This window comes from Octodon degus, unplaced genomic scaffold (assembly GCF_000260255.1).
Source record: "Octodon degus isolate 3935 unplaced genomic scaffold, OctDeg1.0 scaffold00211, whole genome shotgun sequence".
NCBI classification, from domain to species: Eukaryota; Metazoa; Chordata; class Mammalia; order Rodentia; family Octodontidae; genus Octodon; species Octodon degus.
The window spans coordinates 1,310,101-1,333,377 of NW_004524787.1; the positions used below are offsets into that span (position 1 = coordinate 1,310,101).

Consider the following 23,277-nt stretch of genomic DNA (forward strand, 5'->3'; position numbering starts at 1 on the left):
AGAACCAACATTGTGAAAACAGCAGTACTCCCAAAATTGTGATACAGATTTAGTGCAATCCCTTTCAAAATATCACCAACATACCTCATGGATCTAGAGAAATCATTCCTGTATTGTTTCTTTGGCACAGCGATCTTACACAGGACCTTGTACCTTCCAGGTAAGTAGCCACTTATGTTGTTGAAGTATCTCCCCAGCTCCGCTATAAGTTATTTGGATCCAGCAAAGACATAGAATAGCAAAGGCAATGCTGGGTAACAAAGGCAAGGCAAGAGGCCTTATGATCTCTGACTAGAAATTATACTACAAAGGCACTGTGATAAAAATCATCACTGTAGTGGAAAAAACCAAACAACAACAGCAGCAACAACAAAAATAACACAACCAATGATCAAAGAAACAAAAATAAGATGCAAATATAACTACAAACACACTCAGCCATCTTATCTTTGACAAAGGGGCCAAAAAATTTCAGTAGAAGAAAGATAGCCTCTTTAACAAATGGTGCTGGAAAACCTGGTTCTGTACATGAAAAAACTAAAATTAGACCTGGGTCAATTGCCATACACTAAGCTAAAGTCAAAATGGATTAAAGACCTAAACATTAAAACTGAAGCACTAACTGTACTGTAAGATAAAGTAGGTGGAAATCTTAAAGATATAGATGTAGGCAAATATTTCATGAACAAAAATCAAACTCACAGGGAAATACTTGAAAGAATCAACAACTGAGACCTCATCTTATTGGGAAGTTTCTTCACATAAAAAGAAATTTCCAACAGAGTGAAAGGACAACCTGCAAATTTGGGGAAAAAAAAACTAAACCAATAATCACTCAGACAAAAGTCTTGTATCTAGAATGCATAATGAACTAAAAAACAATTAGGGACTAAAAATTTAAAGACCCAATTGAAAAATGGGCATCTGAGATGAATACACACTTCTCAGAGGAAGAAATATTAAGACAAATAAATACCTGAGAAAATGCTTCACGTTACTGGCTGTTCACAAAATGCAAATTAAAACAACATTGAAACACCATCTCACACAAGAAATAATAGCAATCATGAAGAAGTCACATAACAACAAATGCTGGAGAGGCTGCAGGAACAAAGGAAGCCTTCTCCATTGCTGGTGGAAATGTCCACTGGTACAACCACTATGGAAATCAGTGTTGAGACTCATCAAAAATCTAGGACCGGAAATTCCATTCAATCCAGCTATTCCCCTACTGGGTATTTTCACAGAAGTACTGGAAACATCAAAAGACAATGACAGAGGGCCAGGGAGATGGCTCAGTAGAATAAGCGCTTCCCTGGCAAGCACAAGGGCCTGAGTTCAATCCCCGGTTGCACCAAAAAAAAAGAATACCAGGAGAATGGGGCTGGTGAGATGGCTCAGTGGTCTAAAGCACCTACTCTGAACAAGCTTAGCAAAGCACAGGGACCACGGTTCAATCCCCCAGCACCACATGCCAGCCAGCCCCGCCCCCTGGTGGGCTGAGCTGGATACACACACACACACACACACACAAATAAATAAATAAATTTAAAAAATTTTTAAAAAAAGACAATGATATATTTGCACCCATTTTTATAGCAGCACAGTTTGTCTTAGCCATATCTTGGAAGCAAGCAAAATGCCCATCACCCAGCAAATGGATGAAAAACATGTGGTATTTTTATACAATGGAGTATTACTCAGCTATAAAAAAGGTAACTCTTCCTTGGTGCTTCCCATGGAGGTGGCAGCCATCTCCCACTTGGCACCATGGCAGCCCTCAGACCCCTCATGAAGCCCAAGAACATCAAAAAGAGGACCAGGAAGTTCATCTAGCATCAGTCAGACCGATATGTCAAAGTTAAGTGCAACTGGCAGAAACCCAGAGGCATTGACAACAGGGTGCAGAGGAGGATCAAGGGCCAGATTTTGATGCCCAACATAGGCTATAAAAGTAACAAAAAGACAAAACACTGCTGCCCAGTGGCTTCTGGAAATTTCTGGAGCACAATGTTAAGGAGCTGGAGGTGCTGCTGATGTTCAATAAGTCTTACTGTGCAGAAATTACTCACAATGTCTCCTTTAAGAACCGTAAGACCATCGTGGAAAGAGCAGCCCAGCTAACTATCTGAGTCATCAATCCCAATGCCAGGCTATGCAGTGAAGAAAATGAGTAGACGTCCTGTGTACATGTTTATTTGTCCTTCAATAAAACCACCAAAAAATAAATAAGATAAACTTGAAGCCTTCATATGTAAGTGGATGCACTTAGAGGCTATACTCACAAGTGAAATAAACCAGACCCATATGTGTAAATGTTCTGTTGTCTCCCTAGTGTAAGAACCTGAAAGAAGAAATATAACCTGAATGGTATAACAGGTGTAGTAAAACAGAAAGAAACAGAACTTAAGGACTAAACAACGAAGAGGAGAGAAGGGAGAAAAAATAAGAAAAAAGGTAGGGGAAAAACATGTAAATATATATCCAAGATGGCTGAGGTGATTGTATTTAAAATCTTCATCTGTTTTTTCAAAACAACAATTAATTTGTAGAATTTTCACCTTGGCAAATTCTATATACTGATATCTGCAATCTAAGCAACTCATCGAGGACAGCAATGTGTAATACAAAAACCATGCTTGAATGCCTGTCATCTTGGTCTTCCAAATGTGTAGCATGTCTAATATCATATCAGTTATTACTGTACTCTGTTTAAAGCACTTTTCAAATAGTTACAAAAGAGAGAAGAACAAATATTTCAGCTTTCTTGAAAGCAAGCAGTAATATGCAACCACATATCCAATATTACATTATTGCATCTCTTAATCTGCGCAATGGATTTGATGATAAAAATGGATAATATCTCATGCACTTTTAATCAGCTATTCTTGATTTGAAAATCTGTGTAACATATGTATATTGTATGCTTCCCTGCTTCTTTGTTTCTGATTTTTGTTCTTGCTTTTGCTTTTACTTTTCAAGATAAAATTATGTTAAACAAAAAAATAAATAAGTAATTTTCCAGAGATGTAATACTCTGATAAAAACTAAACTTCAGTTAGTATTTAAATGTACTCATAAATGCACTGGAGCTCTTTGTAAAGAGTAATTTATTTCAAATTAAACAGCCATCTAAGAAGTAAAACTAAGAAGTAATAGACACCAGTTACCAAGATCTCTGTGATCACAGATCAGTTGATGAAAAACAACAGAATACACAAAGGGGAGGAGCTTGCATCAAATTTCAGTAAAGATTGCAGGCTATATCTTTCTAACATCCAGCAGTATTGTTTGAAATTATTTAGACTACTCGAGTAAAAGTTACAATAAATGGATTGGGCAGAAAGTTTGGTGGTATAAGTGCCTGCCTGGCAAGCACAGGGAGTCAAGTTCTATCTTGGTCCTGGTACCACAAACTGTGTCCACCACACAACTGGGCATGGTGGTGCACACTTGCAATTCCAGTGCTGGGGAGTCTGATAAAGGACGATCACTATGAGTATGAGCTGTGTAGCGAGATTCTGTATCAAAAAAAAAGAGAAGTAAAGTAAAATAAAATAGAAGATAAAGGACCATCCCTTTGTCAGATTTTATTTCTTCTTTTGAGTTCTTACACTACGGAGAAAATAGGTACTTACACATATGAATCTAGTATACTTCACTTATGAGTAAAGGCTCAAGTTTCATCCACTTACCTATGAAGGACTCAAAAAGAAATAAAAGCTGAAAGATATAACAGTCATAGTTAAATGGAATGAAACAGAACTTAAGGATTAAACCATAAAGCGAAAGAAAGGGGAAAAGACAAGAAACGAGGTAAGGGCAAAACCATACATGTATATATTCAAGGTGGATTAGGCAATTGTCCTAAGTATTTCTATCAGGTTTTTTAAAAAAGCAGTTAATGAATAGAATTCTCACTCTGAGTAACTTTCTATGTTGATATCTGTGAACTAAGCAACTACATGGAGGACTGATAGGTCAGGACTCAAAGTTTCCCTCCCTTGATTTCCTAGATAACCTACACCAAACCCAATCACAACCCTGCCTCACACTGTACTCTGGTCTCAGCTCACTTCCCCTTGACCCACGTAGGTCTCTGTTCACTCCCTTCTGACATCAACAAAATTAAACTACAAGGAGGATAAATGACGTTCACTTGTGATCTGGCTGTTCTAGCCCACAATCACCCTACCTGAAAGATGCTATGCAGTCTACTGCCCCCACCCCTTGTCCAGTGCTCTCTTGGTCCATGATACAGCCCCCGTGTGTGCTTCAATAAACATGTTTTACTCGTGTCAGTGTGTCTGGTCCGGTAGTGCATGGGTTTGGCCCAGGATTGACGCTTGATTTGGTGCTGAAAACTTGGGAGGGACGCCTAGGTGCAGAGCCCGGAAAGTTCTCACTCGACTGGGGCAATTGCTGTCCCTGTGGACCACAGCTTTCCACACTGCCCATTGCTGACACCCACATCCAGACACCTCATTCGAACCTGTAAATCCTTCTTTCCTTCCATGTCTCTCCCTCCTCTGTCTCTTCTCCCGGAATTAGTCTTTCCTCTCCTCATTGACTTTTCCCAAAATCACCTTCTAGCCTCTGCTTCCAGTTTTTTCCCCTGTGACTCCTCGGACTCATACGTGAATTCCACAGACCCTGAATTCCTCCTGGATTCTCCAACAATGACATCCTCTTCTGGTTTTTTTTGTTCTTTATTTCTTTGTGATCTCTCTCTGAGGACTACTATTTCTACTGTCTGGATGTCTCCTCCCGCAGCTTATAGCCAGCCCTGGCCCTGCTCTACGAAGTCATGTCTACACACTCAGCTGCTCCTTCCCCTTACTTAGCCCGCTTGGAGGCCTTTGTCTCTATGTCTCTTTTTGGGACTCCCGACACAAGATAGTCCCCTTCATTCTCCTCTCACCAACCCTCCACACTGTCTTCTCACCACTATGGGGAATTCTTCTTCAATATCCTCTCAAAACTATTCTTCTGTCCTAGACTGTCTTAAGTCTATCCTTAGAGGCCCCTTAAGCTTATCGGACCTCAAAGTGAACCGCCTAGCTTTCCTCTGCGTCTGACCACTATACGAATTGGATAATGGCTCAGTCTGGCCACCAGATGGCACTCTAGACTTTAATATACTCCACGACCTAGCTAACTTCTGTAGCTAGGGTCATCTAGGAGTTCAGGAAAAGGCGGCCCAGAGGGGAAATCTTCTAAGCTAAGAGCCTTAGGAATTTGGGCAAGAAGGAATTGCTAAGTTTTGCTAATTATTCGGACCAATAATAAATGGTACGAAGTCCCACAAGTCACCAGGCTATTTTCACGCTTAGTAGCTGTGCCCAACTCTGTCTTGCTTGCAACACTTAGCAATTCCTTCTTGCCCAAATTCCTAAGGCTCTTAGCTTAAAAGATCTCCCCTCTGGGCCGCCTTTTCCTGAACTCCCAGATGACCCTCCCCCATGTCTCCTCGCACATCAGCCCCCTGCTGATCCCCTCCCTCCTCCATACCAGGGAGCACCTACGCCTTCCCTTCCCTCTCCTCCGAAACTTGAGACCTCCCCGCCCCTTCTCCTTGCCCCCTCCATCACTGCGCCCTCTTCGTCTGACTCCCCCTGTAGTTCACTACCTCTGTCTTCCCCCCACCTGGTCTACTCCATTCTCCTGCACACACCCTAAACAACTTTATTCTCAAATCCCCACCTCTGGGCTTTTTCCCTTGTGTCAGGTGGCAGGTGTTGAGGGTTTAGTCAATGTCTACCAGCCCTGTTCCCTGACGGACATTTCTGAGATGGAGAAAAGTCTGGTCTCCTTTACCACAGACCCCACCACCTACACAAAGGAATATCAATATCTTACTCAAGTGTACCAACTAGCGTGGAATGACATCTATGTCATCCTATACTACACCTTAACCCCAGAGGAAAAGAAATCTGTCTGGCTGACCGTGGAGGCACATGCAGACAACGTACACTGCACGAAACAAGCCTCCTCACCCGTAAGCCCAAGCAGTCCCTAGAAAAGATCCAAATTGGAATTACCAACCAGAAGAGCCAGGTGTCCGTGCCTGGAACCAAATACTTGGCTGTTTGATTTCAGGGCTCAAAAAGTCTCCACAAAAGGCTGTCAACTGGCATAAACTGAGAGAAATTACCCAAGGTCTAAATGAAAATCCAGCTACCTTCATGGTACGCCTCTTGGAGGCCCTCACCCAATTACACTCTGGTAGACTCAGCTAACCCTGAGGTGGAGCTAGTTCGAAATAACCATTTCATTTCCCAGTCATCTGTGGATATAATGATAAAGCTCAACTGACTTGAAGATTGCCCCAAAATCCCCCAACGAGAGGTCCTAAACCTGGCCTTCAAGGTCTACAATGGGATGGAAGAACAGGAGGCTGAAAATAAATTGGCTCTTACAAAAAAGAGGTACTAGCTCCTGGCAGCCACCCTTGGGCCCTCCCAACAAAAAAAGACTCCCAAGCCTAATGCCAAATTACCCCATGGACTCTGCTTCAAATGCAAACAAGAGTCATTGGGCATGAGAATGCCCAAACCCGGGGCCTCCCCCAGGGCCATGTGTGCAAGCAAACTGGCCACTGGAAGGTGTACTGTCCCTCACTCAAAAAGGGCGCAATGTCTGCCACCAAGGTAGACAAGCGGCGCTCATGGACCTACTGGGCCTTGTGGGAGATGATGAAGACTGAAGATCCCTGGGCCTCCAGCCCCCATGGAAGTCCAGCTAACCTTGGAGGAACCTAGGGTTGCTGTCCAGGTGGCAGATAATCCTGTTTCATTTGCTTTAGACACGGGGGCCTCCTAGTCAAACTTCCCATTATACCCAGGGCCAACATTCCCTTCAAATATCACTGTGGTCAGAAGTGAGGGCCTACCTCATCAACCACCCTCAATGGGGTCATACCCTGCTTAATAGGATCAATACTTTTTGCACACTCATTCCTCATTATGCCCCCCTGAGCTACACTCCTATTGAGGCATGATGCCATAACTAAACTCCACATCTCTCTTTCTTTTCCAAAACTCTTGACTCGCTCTCTTCTACCAGCCTTATTACCCTCTAAGATCCCAGTAACCCTGAGCTCTCCCAAGGATTTTCATTTGCATAGGTCAGTCCCCAGATATGGGATACTTACTAGCCTACCATAGCCACATACAATACACCAATTAAAATAACCCTTAACGACCCAACCCTATTCCCAAACTGAGCACAATGCCCCATCTCACTTAAACATAGACTAGGCATAAAACCCCTAATTGATAGATTACTGTTATGATTTTTATGTAGATGTATCCCAAAAGCCTCATGCAGTCTTGGGGCAGCCTCTGGAGTTTGTGATTGATTATTGTGGGTGTGGATGCTACACCTGCCTTGGGGCAGGTAATTTGCATTTCAATGTAAGGAGGAAAGAGAAGTTAGCTGCCTAAGCTGCTGCTGCTCCTTTTCTGCTCTTTCTTTTTGCTCCCAGGGAGGAGTATGTGGTTGCTTCAATGAAGCTGGGTCACAGATGCTAGATTCTTCCCAGGATTATTGTTGGCTCCCAAAATGTATAGGTTGGGGACACTCACCTGGATTCCTCCCATTGGACCAATTCCTGGGTGCTGATTCCTTCTGGGCTGGTTTCTGTGTCTTGCAAAGTAGGGGAAGAGTCTATATACCTGTATTGCTCCAGCTGGACTACTTGCAGTATCCTAGATTCTCTCAGGAACCATTTCCAAGACACATGGCGTAGGGAGCGGAGCCACTTACCTGGATTCTGAGCTGATTTCTAGGCCTCATGGTATGGGGCAAAGTATCAGTCACCTGGATTCCTCTAACCAGGCCAGTTTCTGGGATGTGGATATTTTCCCTCACCTTGCTGGCTCCTCCGATATAGTTAGGGACCAAGAACCTGGATTCCTCCAGCCAAGCTGGTTGCTTGGTCCTGGATTTTTCCCAGGTCAGTTGTGGGTCCCCCATGATGTCAGGAGATGGGTAATTCACCAGGATTCATCCAATTTGACCAGTTGCCAGATCTTCAGTCTTGTCAGGCTAGTTGCCAGGCCCTGGATTCTTTCCCATTGCTAGGTCTTGTAATATAAGGGGAAGGTCTAGTTATCTGGATTCCCTCAGCCTGGCTGCTTTCCTGGTCCTGGATTCTTCATGGGCCTGTTGCTGGGTCCTGAGATATGTGGAGGGGCCAGTCACCTACACTCATCCATCTAGGCTTGTTGGCAGGTTGTGGGCTTTTCCCAGGAAGACTGCCTGATCATGTGATGCAAAATGAGAGGTCAAACACCTAGATTCTTCCAGTCAATCTGATTTCTGGGTTTTAGATTCTTCCTTGGTTCATTTCCAGGTCCTGTGATATAAGGGAAGGGACTGCTCAGCTGGATTACTCCAACTTGGAAGTTGTTCCTGAAATTTTCTGGGCCATTGCTAGGTTCCTGAATGTAGGAGGAGTGATTAGTTTCTTAAATTCCTCATACTTGTTTGGTTTCTGAGCCCTTGATTATTCACAAGTCTATTGGTGAACTTGGATTGTTCTGGGGCCATGTTGTTATTCCTCACAATATAGAGAGAAGTGCAACTCAAAATGGAGTTTTACAGCAAGTTTAATTGTTGGGTCCTGGATTCTTCTTGAGTCAGGTGCTTGGTCCTATCATGTAGGGAGAGGGGATAGTCACTTGGATTCCTCCAAATGGGCTCGTTGCCCTTTCTGGACTTTTGTTAGTCAGTTGCTGAGCCATGGATTCTTCCAGGGTAGGTTGCCTGGTCTTGAAATGTAGAATGAGGGGCAAGTCACCTGCATTTCTCCCACATAACCTGTTGCCTAGTCCTAGAGTCTTCCCAGGATGGTGGCTTTGTCCTGAGATGTAGGGGAGAAGCCAGTCCCCTAGATTCCTCCGATATCACCAATTGCTCATTCTTGGATTCTTCTAGGCCTGTTGTGGGTTCCCTTGAAGTAAACAGACAGGCAAGTCACCTGGGTTCCTCCAGCAGAATGGGTTCTTGGGTCCTTCATTCCATTTAGGTCTGCTGCACAGTTCTGGATTCTCCTCAGATGAGCTGGGGGGCCTCCAACCTGGCAGGTTGTGCATCCTAGAATGTCCCAGATCAGTTGCAAGATTTTGTGCTGTAGAAGGAGTGGTTATTCGCTCAGATTCATCCAATCCAGCTGTTTACTGTGGCCTAGACTAGATGCTTTCCAAGCCAGTTCCAGGGTTGTACCATGTAGATGTTGAGGCCAGTCACCTGAGTTCCTCCAGCTCAGGTAGTTGCCTTGTTTTGCATTCTTCCAGGGCTGTTTTCTAGGGCCCAAGATGTAGGCAGTGGGCCCACTCACATGGATTCCTCCAACCCTGCCAGTGTCGGGTTTTGCACTCTTCCTGGGCTACCTGAACACCTCTCCCCTTCCTCTTGATGCAGAGCAAATGCTATTCACCTGGATTCAGTCAATCAGGCTGCTGGCTGGTCCTAGAGTATTCCAGGGTTGATTGCTAGGTCCCACCTGTAGGGGCAGTGGCTGGTCACCTGGAAACCTGCAGCTTGGATGATTGCCTGATTTTACATAGTTTCCTACTGTTTTCTAGTTCTATATCATAGGAAGAGGGGACAACCTCCTCGGTTCCAACAAATTACCAGTTTGTTTTTAGTTCCTGGATTTTTCTGGGTCTGTTGCTGGGATCCCTGATATATTACTAGGGACATTTACCTGGATTACTCCAGCTAGGACAGTTGCTGTGTTCTGGGTTCTTCCTGGGCTGGTTGACAAGTTATTTTGTGATTTAGGGAAATGGGCCAGTCACCTGGATTACTCTAGCTGGGTTGACTGTGGGTTGTTGGATTCTTCCCAGGCCATTTACAGAAACTTGAATTGTTCTTGGGCAGGTTGCTGGACCTCTGGATTTATAGAGATGGGCCAATTCAGTAAGTTCTTCCGCAAGACTGGGTACTGGATCTGCGATTCTTTTTGAGCCTACTGTGGTGTATTAAGTTGTAGAGAGAGGGACAATTCACCTGGTTTTCTCCAACTGGGCTGGTTTCTGGATTTTTTCTAGGTAGGTTGCCTCGTCCTGCCTAAACTCACTTAAGATTGTGTTTTTTTGTTCAATTTTGGGGGTTTTGAATATTATTTGTGATGGTGATTTTTTTTCTTTTTTTCACTACTTCAATGTATTTTATTTTCCAAATAAAATTTCTTTTTTGCATAATTTTATTGAGAAATAAACTGCAACAAGACAGTTTCAAATAGAATTGCTAGGACAGTTCCAATAATTAACACATTGCATACTGCCTTCCTAGTAGTTATTTGTTGTACAATATGCAGATGTGATGTCCTATTTACAAACACTATTAGAACAAATCCCTCTATTCCTTGAATAAAGAGAATGTAGCTATATATCTATCCTAAACATTTTGAATACACAGATACAAAATGGTCATTCATCTATATCCCCTTTATTTTGTTGAGTTCCATCATTTAAATATTATAGGTGTCTGAATTTAGCAAAACTTTCCAAAATAATCCAGTTGTCCATAATAGTACTGGGTCTTCCACAGACTGGCAATGTCAGAAGTTGTTGAACTGAGTCCCCTACATCTCAACATAACAACATGGCTTTACTTCTTGTACTTCCTTTTTATACTTTTCTGCTGGATGGTTAAGACCAAGTTAAAGCAAGACCTATGTAACAAGAATTGTAGCTTTTGGATCTGATAAGGTCACTCAAATCCACTCAGGATTTATCCTGAGACCTTGTACCTCAGATTGTAGATCCTTTGTCAGGGTCAGCCACATGGATGAGTCACAGCCATTGCTTGGCCAATTTGCTCTCTGTGACAGCCTGAGAGAATGTTTTCTCTCCGTGTGACTCTACATCAGCGATAACTTTCCTGTCTGGCCCCATAATCACCTTGATCAGAAAATTTGGGACACTATCGAGTTACGTGATGTTACAGTACAAGTTCTCATATATCCTGAGTCTTAATTGACCTTGGAAGGCTAGGGCCAAAATTTTGGCTGTCTTCCCAACCTTTATTACTAATTTTTGATCTGCAAACATAAGTTGCTAACTCTTCAGAGAAGAACCTTAATGATATTACTGTTTTATAGCGTAGGCAGTTGACCTTAAACTCACTATCTGTCTGAGTATCAAACATCTTGGAGGCACATTTCTGGATTGGGTCTTTAATTTTTTGGCCTTAATATTGTTTAGTTCTTTATAAATTCTGGAAAGTAGACCTTTCTCTGAGTGTTTATTAGTCTAGATTTTTTTCGTATTTATCAGTTGTCTTTTCTCTTTGTTGGTAATTTCTTTTGAAGTGCAAAAACTTCTCATAAAGAGATCCCAGTTGTAAATTCTTTCAAGGATTACCCATGCAATTTGATTTTTGTTCATGAACTATTTTATTACACTTATGTCTTCAAGAGTTCCTACTATATTCTCTTCCAGGGGATTTAGTGTCTCTGTTTTAATATTTACATCTTTAATCATTTTTTAAATTTAGCTCAGTGCATGGTGATAGAAGAGGATCAAGTTTTAGTTTTCAGCATGTACAGAGCTCGTTTCTCTGGACCCATTTGTAAAAGAGGTTAACTTTCTCCCATTAATCATGTTTCACCCCTTTATCAAAAACAAGGTGGTTGTAGTGGCTTCTGTATCTTCTTTTTTAAAAAATCATTTCATTGAGAAAAAAAGAGCAATGAGACAGTTTCAAAAGCGATTAGTAGGACAGTTTCAAAAATTAATACATTGCATATTGTTGTCTTAGTGGTTATTCATTGTACACGATGCAGACATGATATCCTGTCCTCAGATACTATTAGTACAAATCTCTCTATTTATTGAATTAAGTGAATGCAGGCGTATATCTATACTAAGTATTTTGAGTATACAGATACAAAATAGTCATTCATTTGTATCCTCCTTTTGTGGTTAGTTTTGTCAGAGAAGGGCATTCCACTTTAAATACTGTAGGTGCATGAATTCAGCAAATTATTCTGATATGGTATATTGCTCCCTAATAGTAGTAGGTTTTCTGTAAAAGTAGCAAAGTCAGAATTTGTTGACTTGAGCCTTTTACAGCTCAGCATATTAATATGGCTTTACTTTTCTACTACATTGTCATACTTTTCTGCTCGATGGTTGAAACCAAGATAAAGCAAAACTTACATAACAAGAAATGTAACTTTTATAACTGGTAATGTCAGTCAAATCCCCTCAGGATTTCTCCTGAATTCCTGTACCACAGTTTATACATCCTTTGTCAGTGTCAGCCATGTGGATGAGTCACAGGCATTGCTTGATCAGTTTGATCTATGTGAAAGCCTGAGAGAATGTTTTCTCTCCACATAACTCTCCTTAATCACACTCTATGTCACTGATCACTTTCCTCTGTTGCCCTATAATCCCCTTGATCAGAAAATGTGGGACACAGCTGAGTTAAATAGTGTTACAGTACAGGATCTCCTATGGCCTATATCTGCACTAACTTTGAAAGTTTAGGACCAACATATTGGCTATCCTTGCATCCCTTCTTTTTCTCTAAGTTTTGGTCTGCAAAATTAGGTTGTTAACCCTCAAAAAGAGAAGTGTCTTATTATTACCCTACAACATACGTAGTTGAGATAAACCTCACTACCTCTATGAATATCAAACATTTTAGGCATAACATGGAACAATTATTTTGTATCAGTTATTAGTATTTTAAACTTAATTCCCTCCAGAATATGAAGAACAAAATTAAGAAAATAAAAAACATTTAAAAATAGGAATGAACAGTTACATATTTTTACACAAAAATTTAAAATTCTAACTGTATGTTTCCTTGCAGCACGACTGCCATGTGATATTTTCTTTCTCTCTTGTTTCCATTTATTACCTTTTCCATTTATTACGTTTTTTTAAACAAACATTTACAGGAGAGAGAGTATGGCAGTAATTCGTATGTCCTGGCAAGCAGGAAGTATTTAGAAGACCAGAATAATAGGCATACCAAACATGACCTTACCATTACACATCACTATGTTCAGTGTAGTTGCTTAGTTCACAGGTATCAGTATATTGGTTAATCAGGGTGAGAATCCTTCTAATTAACTGTTAGTTTCAAAAACATAATGAAGATTCTCAGGACAATTGCCTTACCTATCTTGCACATGTAAAAGTATGGCTTTGCCCCTGCTGTGCTTCCTAGATTTTCTCCTTGCCGTCTTTTTGTTGTTTAATCCTCAAGTTCTCACTTTGCTTTTAATTGTGTTATATCATCCTATTTTTCTTTCTTCTTTTGAGACCTTATAATAGGGAGCTGATAGGATATTTACTCATGTGGGTCTGGTTTATTTCACTTATGAGTATATCTTCAAGTGGCATCCACTTAAATAGAAAGACTTCAAGTTTATCATTCTGTATACCTCAGTAATACCCCATTGTATAAAAATACTACAACTTTTTCATCTGTTCCTCAGGTGACTTGCATCTTTGTTGTTTCCAAGAATTAGCTATCACAAATTGTGCTTCTATAAAAATAGGTACACATATATCTCTGTGATATGACATTTTCAGTTCCTCTGGGAAATTTTTAAGTAGGGGGGTACATAGTTTGAATAGGATTTCCAGGCCTGGTTTCTTAAAGAGTCTCCACACTGATTTCCATAATAGTTTCCCCTGTCTACATTCCTACCAGCAGTGGAGAAGATTTTCTTCTTCCCAGAACCTCTCCATCATTTGTTTTTGGTTGATTTCTTTATGATAGCCATTCTTTGTGGGGTGTGATTGTATCTCAGTGTTGTTTTAATTTGCATTTCAAGAATGGCTAGTGATGTAGAGAATTTTTTCACATATTTATGCTCTTCTTTAATTTGGCCCTCTGTGAAGTATGTGTTCATCTTGGATACTCATTTCTGGATTGAGTCTTTAAATTTTGTGGCCCTAATTTTTTTTGTTGTTGTTCTTTGCAAATTCTAGAGAGAATACCTTTGTCTCAGTGCTTATTAATGAAGATTTTTTTCAAAATTTGTGTGTTTTCCTTTCACTTTGTTGATAATTTATTTTGACTTTCAAAAACTAATCAGTAAGAGCAGGTGCCAGTTGTTAATTCTTTCAAGTATTACCCATGCAATTTAATTTTAGTTCATGAACTCTTTGCCTACCCCTATGTCTTCAAGAGTCCCTCCTATTTTCTCTTCCAGGTGATTTAGTTTTTCTGTTTTAATGCTTAGATCTTTAATCCATTTTGACTTTAGCTTACTGCATGATGATAGACCAGGGTCAAGTTTTAGATTTCAGCATGTAGACAGCCAGTTTTTCCAGCACCATTTGTTAAAGAGGCCATCTTTCTTCCAGTAGGTGTGTTTGGCCCTTTTCTCAAATATAAGTTGGCTGAGTGTGTTCATACAGGCTGCTGTTTGTTGTAATCTATACCATTGATCCTCAGTTCTGTTTTGTTGCCAGTACCATGCATATTTTATCACAGTAGCTTTGATGTATAATTTCAAGTCAAGAATTGTAATGCCTCCTTCCTTCTCTTTGTTGACCAGGAGAGCCTTTACTATTATAGGTCTTTTCTGGTTCCAAATTAAATTTTAGGAATCTTTTTTCTAGGTCTGTGAGGTATTTTGGTCATAGTTTGATAGGGATTTTATTAAATTTGTACAGCAATTTGGGGAGTATGGCCATCTTTACTATGTTGGTTCTTCCTATCCAGGAGCAGGGAATATGTTTCCATTTTCTGTAATCCTTTATGATCTCTTTATTCAGAGCACTGTAATTTTCCTTGAAAAGACCTTTGACTTCTTTAGTTAAATTAATTCCAAGGTATTTCTTTTCCCACAGTGCTATTGTAAAAGTTATTGTTTCTGTAGTTTCCCATTCAGTGTCTTTTTTATCTATGGAGGAATGCTATTGACTTTTTGGTATTGACTTTGTATCCTGCTATGCTACTGAATTTGTGTATCAAATCTAGTTTCTACTTGGTGGAGTTTCTTGGCTCTTCCAAATAAAGTGTCAAGTCACCTGCAAATAGCGATAATTTAACTCCTTTACTTATTCTTATTCCTTTTATTTCTCTTAATTGTCTAATGACTCTGGCTAAAAATGCCAGAATTCTGTTGAATAGAAGTGGTGATGGGAGACATTTTTGTGTTGTACCAGACCTGAGAGTAAAAAATTTCAGTTTTTTCCCATTTAGAATTCTGTTAGCCTTTGGGTTGTCATAGATGGTTTTTTAGTTTCAATTAGAAGCCATCTATTCCAATTTTTTAAAAAATAATTTTATTGAAAAAACAAATAACAAGAAGACAGTTTCTCAACCAATTTCTAGGACATTTTCAAAAATTAATATATTGTATATTGTTATCTTAGTGGTTATTCATTGTAGAAGATGCAAACATGATAACCTGTCTTAAACACTATTAGAAAAAACCTCTCTATTCATTGGATTAGGAGAATGGAGCTGTATATCTAGCCTAAATATTTTGAGTATACTGATACAAAATGGTCGTTCGTTTCTATCCCACTTCTTTGATTATTTTTGTCTTAGAAGGGCATTCCATTGTCGTTTCAATACTGTATACTCATGAATTCAGCAGGATATTCCATTATAGTCCAGTAGCTCATAATAATAGTGCATTTTCCATAAGATTGGCAATGTCTGAAGTTGTTGAACCTTTTACAGCTCAGGATATTAATATGACTTTTCATTTTATATGTGGTTTTCATACTTTTGTGCTCATTCATTAAGACCAAGATAGGGCTGGTAAGATGGCTCAGTGGTCTAAAGCACCTACTTAGAACAAGCTTAGCAAAGCACAGGGACCACGGTTCAATCCCCCAGCACCACATGCCAGCCAGCCTGCCCCCTGGTGGACTGAGCTGGACACACACACAAATAAATAAATAAAATTTAAAATAAAACTATAAAAAAAGACCAAGATAAAGCAAGATCTATATAACAAGAAATGCAACTTTTCTATCTGATAATGTCAGTCAATTCCCCTCAGTGTTTATCCTGAAACCTTGTACCACAGTTTGTAGATCCTTTGTCAGTGTTACCATGTAGATGAGTCACGGCCATTGCTTGAGCAATTTGCTTTATGTGAAAGCCTGAAAGTTTCCTCTCCATGTGTCTCTACTTAGGCACACTGTTCATCATGATTCATTATCCTTGTGGTCTCATAATCTCTTTGATCAGAAAATTTGGAAAACAACTGAGTAACACAATGATACAGTACAGGATGTCCTATGTCCTGAGTATCCACTGACCTAGAAAGGATAGGGCCAAAATTTTGGCTGTCTTTCAGCCCTCCTTTTGCTCTAATTTTTGGCCTGCAAAGGTAGGTTGTTAACCTTCCAGGAGAGAGGGTGATTATTATTACCCTACAATGTAGGCATTTGAGCTTAACCTTACTATCTACTTGGATATCAAACATCTTATAACATGGAACAGGTATTTTATATCAACTATTGACATGCTAGGGCCCATGAGATAGCTCAGTAGAATAAGCGCTTGCCTGGCAAGTGCAGGGTCCTGAGTTCAATCCCTGGTACAACAACAACAACAACAACAACAAAAAAAAAAGTGGAGTCCTGGGTCTCTTCCCTCTAACAGTTCCAATCCAGGAGATTAAAAATACAACTGATGACATGCTAAACTTTGATTCTCTCAAGATTATGAAGAAAAAAAGATTAAAAAGATAAAAAAATTTAAAAAATAATAATAAGCATTTACATATTTTACAGAGAAATTTAGAAAACTTACGATATACAGCCTTGTAGCAGGACAGTTCAGTGACATTTATTTTTTGTCTCTTGTTTTCATTTTGTACTCTTTTTTTAAAACAAACATTTAGATGAGAGACAGTATTGCAGTAATTGGTATGTCATGATAAGCAGTACATAATTAGAAGAATAGAATAACAGGCATTCCAAACATGACTCTACCACTATACATTGATTTTGTCAGTGTAATTATTTAATTCACAGGTATCAGCATATACAGTTAGTCAGGTTGATAATTTTACCAATTAACTTCTAGTTTCAAAAACATACTGAAGATTCTCAGGAACAATGCCTTACCCATTTTCTGTATATAAATGTATGACTTTGCCCCTGTCATATTTCCTAGCTTTTCTCCTTGCCCTCTCATCCTTTTCTAATCACCAAGATCTCACTTTCCTTTTAATTGTGTTAAAACTTTCTATTTTTATTTCTTCCTTTGAGTTCCTATACTAGGGCCACTATATGATATTTACACTTGTGGGTCTGGTTTATTTTACTTATGAGTATATCTTCAAGTGGCATCCACTGATATATAAAGGATTCGAGTTTATCATTCTGTATAGGTGAATCATACTCCATTTTATAAAAATACTACATATTTTTATCTATTTCTTAGGAGACAGGCATCTTGTTTGTTTCCAAGATTGGCTATCACAAATTGTGGTGCTATAAGTATATGTACAAATATATCACTATGATACAACCTTTTTATTTCCTCTGAGAATATTCCCAGTAGGAGGAAAATTAATTTAAATGGGATTTCCAGTGCTACTATTTTAAGGAGTCTCTACATTGATTTCCATAATGATTTCACCCATCGACATTTCCACTAGCAGTGGAGAAGGGTTCCTTTTTCCCACAGGCTCTTCAACATTTGTTGTTGGTTGATTTCTTTACGACAGCCATTCTTTCTGGGGGGAGATTGTATCTTACTGTTGTTTTAATTTGCATTTCATGGGTGACTAGTGATGTGGAGCATTTTTTCATATATTTATTTGCTTCTTTAATTTCTTCATCTGAGAAGTGTGTGTTCATCTTGGATGGCCATTTCTGGAATGGGTCTTTAAATTTTGTGGCCCTAATGTTTTTTAGTTCTTTATAAATTCTAGAGAGGAGTCCTTTGTCATAGTGCTTATTAGTCAAGATTTTTTCAAATTTGTGGGTTTTCTTCTCACTTTGTTGGTAATTTCTTTGGATGGGCAAAAACTTCTGTATAAGGAAATGTCCCTGTTATAAATTCTTCCAATTGTTACCCGTGCAATTTGATTTTTGTTCATGAATTCTTTGCCTAACTTTATGTCTTTAAAAATAGTTCCTACTTTCTGATCCAGGAGATTTAGTGTTTCTGTTTTAATGTTTAGATCTTCAATCCTTTTTGACCTTAGGTTAGTGCAAGGTGATAGATCTGGTGAAGCTTTAGTTTTTGGCATACAGAGAGCCACTTTTTCCATCATCATTTGTTAAAGAGGCTGTGTTTCTTCCAGTAATCATTGTTGGCTGCTTTGTTGAAGATAAGGTGGCTGAGAGTGTTTGCAGAAGGTTCTGCATCTCCTAATCTGCTGCATTGATCCTCCAGTGAATTTTGTTGCCAGTACCATGTTCATTTTATCACAGTAGCTTTGTAGTATAATTTCAAGTCAAGAATTGTAATGCCTCCTTCCTTTTCTTGATTGCCCAGGATAGCCTATGCTTTTCTAGGTCTTCTCCAGTTCCAAATAAATTTTAGGAATGATTTCTCTAATTCTGTGAAGTATGTTGGTCGTAGTTTGATAAGGATTGCATTAAATCTGTACAGGAATTTGGGGAGTATGGCCAACTTCACTATGTTGGTTCTTCCTATTCAGAAGCAGGGAATATTTTTACATATTCTGAAATCCTTTACAATCTCTTTTTTCAAAGTACTGTAACTTTCCTTGAAAATATTTTTGCCTGCTTTAGTGAAATTAATTCCATGGAATTTCATTTTCCGCAGTGATATTGTAAAAGGTATTGTTTCTGTAATTTCCCTCTCAGTGTCTGTATAGAGGAATGCTACTGACTTTTTGGTATTGACTTTATATCATGCTATGCTACTCAATTTGTTTACCAATTCATATGGCTTCTTGGAGGAGTTTTTGGGTCTTCCAAGTAAAGTATCATGTCACCTGCAAATAGCAATAATATAACCCCTTCTTTACCTATTCTTATTCCTTTTGTTTCTCTCTCTCTTCTCTAATGGATCTAGCTAATGATTCTAGAACTATGTTGAACAGCAGTGGTTATAGAGGACAGCCTGGTGTTGTGCCAGATCTGAGAGTAAAGGATTTCAGTTTTTCCTCGTTTAGAATTATGTTAGCCTTTGGGTTATCATAGATGGCTTTTATCAGACTGAAGTAGAGGTCATCTATTGCAATTTACTGTAGGACTTTGACCATGATTGAGTGTTTGTCATTGTCCAGAGCCTTTTCTGCATCAATTGAGATGATCATGTGGTTTTTAGTTTTCACTCTATTGATGTAGTGTGTTATATTTTTAGATTTGCATACATTGAACCATGCTTGAATCCGTGGGATAATTCCTACCTGATCATGGTGTCTGGTCTTCTTGATGATTTGGTGTATTCTATTTGGTATGATTTTAATAGAGGAGTTTTGCAGCTGTTTTCATGAGGGATGTTGTTCCATAGTTCTTCTTTTTACTTGCATCTTTGACTGGTTTTGGTATAAGCATAATACTTGCCTCCAGAAATGATTTGGGATGATTGCTTCCTTTTCAATTTCATTCCAGAGTTTAAGGAGTGCAGGGATGATATCTTCTGCATATTTCTTGTAGAATTCAGCTGTAAATCCATCAGAACCTGGACATTTCTTTGTCAACATGTTTTTTATTACATCTCATATTTCATTGGCTGTTATTGGGCTATTGAGAGTAGTTATATCTTGTCAATTCAGCTCTGGTAATTTGTACATTTCTAGGCATCTGTCCATTTCTTCTGTGTCTTCTATTCTGTGAGAGTAAAGATTCTCAAAGAAGCTATTGATAATCTTCTGAATTTCCACTGGGTCTGTGATAATTACCCCCTTTTCATTCCTTATTGATTGTATTTGAATTTTTTCTTTCCTCTTTGACGAAATTAGCTAGGGGCTTATCAATCCTATTCAATCTTTCAAAGAAGCAGATTTTTTTTTAATTTTTTTATTTTTATTTATTAGAGAGAGAGAGAGAGAGAGAGAGAGAGAAAGAGAGAGAGAGAAAGAGAGAGAGAGAGAGAGTGTGGTGTGTGTGTGTGTGTGGCCAGCTCAGCCCACCAGGGGGCGGGGCTGGCTGGCATGTGGTGCTGGGGGATTGAACCGCGGTCCCTGATGCCTTGCCAAGCTTGTTCTAAGTAGGTGCTTTAGACCACTGAGCCATCTCTCCAGCCCCAAGAACCAGATTTTGGTCCTCTTTTTCTAGATGTTGTTCTTGCAACATTATTGTTTTGTTTTTTTCCCATAATTTTATTGAGAGAGAAATAGCAATGAGATATGTTCAAGTCAAATTGATAGGATACTTTCAATAATTAATACATTGCATACCCTCTTCCTAGTGGTTATTTGCTGTACCAGATGCAGACGTGATATCCTATTTACAAACACTATAAGAACAAATCCCTCTATTCATTAAGAGAATGTAACTATATATCTATCCTAACCATTTTGAGTACATGGATACAAAATGGACATTCACATCTATCCCTTTTTTGGTTTAGTTCCATCATTTGAATATTATAGGTGTGTTGATTCAGTAAAATATTCTAAAAGAGTCCAGTAGTTCATAATAGTGTTGAGTCGTCCTCGTGATTTTCAGTGTCAGAAATTGTTTACCTGAGTCCCCTAAAGCTTAACATAACACCATGGCTTTCTTTTTTTTCTTCTTCTTCTCTTTTTTTCTTTTTTTATGGAACAGGAGATTGAACTCCAGCCCTTTTGCTTGCCAGGGAAGTGCCTATTCCACTGAGCCATCTCCCTGGCATCTCATAGCTTTATTTCTTATACTTCATTTTTATACTTTTCTGCTGGATGGTTAAGATCAAGATAAAGCAAGACCTATGCAATAAGAGTTGTAGATTTTGGTTGTGATAAGGTCCGTCCAATCCCCTCAGGATTTTTCCTGAGATCCTGTACCTCGGATGATAGATGGTTACTCAGTGTCAACCATGTGGATGAGTCATGGACAATGCTTGGCCAATGTGCTCTCTGCAAAAGCCGGAGATAATGTTTTCTTTCCATGTGATACTCCTTAGGCACACTCTACATCATTGATCAATTTCTCTTCACCTCCAAACCTCCTTGATCACAAAATTTGGGACACTACTGAGTTACATGATGTTACAGTACAAGATCTCATATGTAATGATTTTTAAATGACGTTGGACAGCTAGGGCCAAAATGTTGGTTTTCTTTGCGACCCTCCTTTTTCTCTGATTCTGGTCTGCAAACTTATGTTATTAAACCTCCAGAAGAGAAGATTATTGTTATTACCCAGCAACCTAGGTTGTTATGCTTAACCTCACTATCTGTCTGAATATCAAACATCTTAGGCATAACATGGAACAGCTATTTTTCATCAAGTATTGATATGTTGAAATTTAAGTCCCTACAAAATATGATGAAAAAACATTTGAAAAATTAAAATATATTTTTAAAATAGGCATGAAGAATTATATAATTCTTAGGTTTACACATAAGTCCAGAAATCTAACCATATACGACTTTGTAGTAGGACAGTGCCACAACATTCCTTTTCCTGTCTCCTGCCTTCATTCACCACCCCCTTCTTTTTGAACAATCATCTCTCCTAGATACAGCACAGCCACAACAGGCATGTCATGAGAAGAAACCCTTATTCAGAAGACCAGAATGACAGGCACTCCAAGAATGAACCTACTATTATGAATTGCCAACTTTAGTGTAGCTGCTTAGTTCACAGGTGACAGTATATATAGTATGTTTGGTGCATACATATTGCCTTTTTCTTGAATTTTTCCCCTAACCAGTATATAGTGGCCTTCTTTATTTCACTTGATCACTCTTGTTTTGAATTTGAGACTGTGTGAGAATAGGATTGCTATGCCTGCTTTTTTCTGTGGTGCTCGGGCATGTAGTATTGTTTTCCATCATTTGACTTTCAGCCTATGTATGTCTTCATGAGTTAAATGTGTTTCCTGTATAGAACATATTGTTGGATTTTGTTTCCTATTCCACTGTGCCAGTCTATTCCTCTTAATTGCTGAATTTAGTCCATTTACATTGATGGTTATAATTGAGATGAACTGACTTACGATTGACATGTTATTTACCTGTTGTCATTTACTCCTTTTTCTCCTGTGTTTAATTTTTTGTCCTATTTAGTTGGTTGCATCTGATCTCATTAGTGGAGTTCTAGTTATTTTGGTCCCTCTCTGGAACATCTTTCAGGAACCTGTGTAGGGTTGGCTTTGTCATCATGAAATTCTTTAGTTGTTCTTCGTCACGCAAGTATTTCACTTCTCCATCAACCTTGAAAGAGACTTTTGCAGGGTATAGTAGTCTGGGCAGAAACTTTTTCATAGAGCACTTGAGGTACTCTGCTTTATCCTCTTTTTGCCTTCATGGTTTGAAAAGGGAAGTTGGCTGTAAGTCTGATTTCTTTTCCTTTGAATGTGATCTGCTTCTTTTCTCTAGAGGCTTTCTGTATATTATTCCTGTGCTGAATTTCTGGTATCTTGACTATTATATATCTTAGTGTGTTTTTAATTGGTTAGAGGTTACTTGGTGGTCTGTATGCTTTGGTTACCTGAATGTCAGATTGTTTCCTCATATTTGGCAAGTTTTCTGCTATTACTGCTGCCTATACTTTTTAATGTCCTTTGTATTGACTCCTTTCTCATTGATACCTATTAGTCTCACATTGCTCATCTTTTCATCATCTTGCAAGTTGTGAATTATTTTTTCCTGTATCCTAATTTTTTAACCTAATTTTTTAAAGTGATCTTTTCTTACCTTTTCACTAGCTGCACCAGCATCTTCAAGATCTGAAACTCTGTTCTCACTTTCACTTAAAGGGTTTTGCAAGCTTGTGGCTGATATTTAAGTTTCTCTATATCTGTTTGACTCTACTTCATGTGATCTACTTCTTTCCTGTATTGCTCATTCAAGGAATCCATCATTTTTCTAATCTCCTCTATTTTTTTTATCAATGTCTTCTTTAAAGCAGTTATTCTTTTAACGCAGTGTTTTCTTCAGATTGGATTTCCTCCCTATGATTGTGTAGGTGATTATTTACTTCAGATGCTATGAGTTCAGAGAATTCTCTTTTTATTTCAGAAAAGAATTCCGCTGAGTTCCTTTATAACTTTCTGCTGTTTCTTATTTACTACCCATTCTATTAATTCATGCATTTGAGCTGAGCTACTGTCCTGTACATTTGTTCTGGGTGGGCATTGGGTTTCCTCCATATGTTTCTGCATTTGATTCTCTACTGCAGATGCTATTAATTCAGGGAT

General features: G+C 38.9%; 1 protein-coding gene across 1 annotated transcript in view; it reads left to right on the plus strand.

Moving 5' to 3' along the window:
• The first annotated feature begins 5,791 nt into the window (after positions 1 to 5,791).
• Positions 5,792 to 23,277, plus strand: part of Zxdb (zinc finger, X-linked, duplicated B) — a 62,031-nt gene continuing 44,545 nt past the window's right edge. The window contains exon 1 of the mRNA XM_004644819.2: positions 5,792 to 5,998. Coding sequence (XP_004644876.1) covers positions 5,792 to 5,998 — 207 coding nt within the window. The remainder of the gene's footprint in view (positions 5,999 to 23,277) is intronic.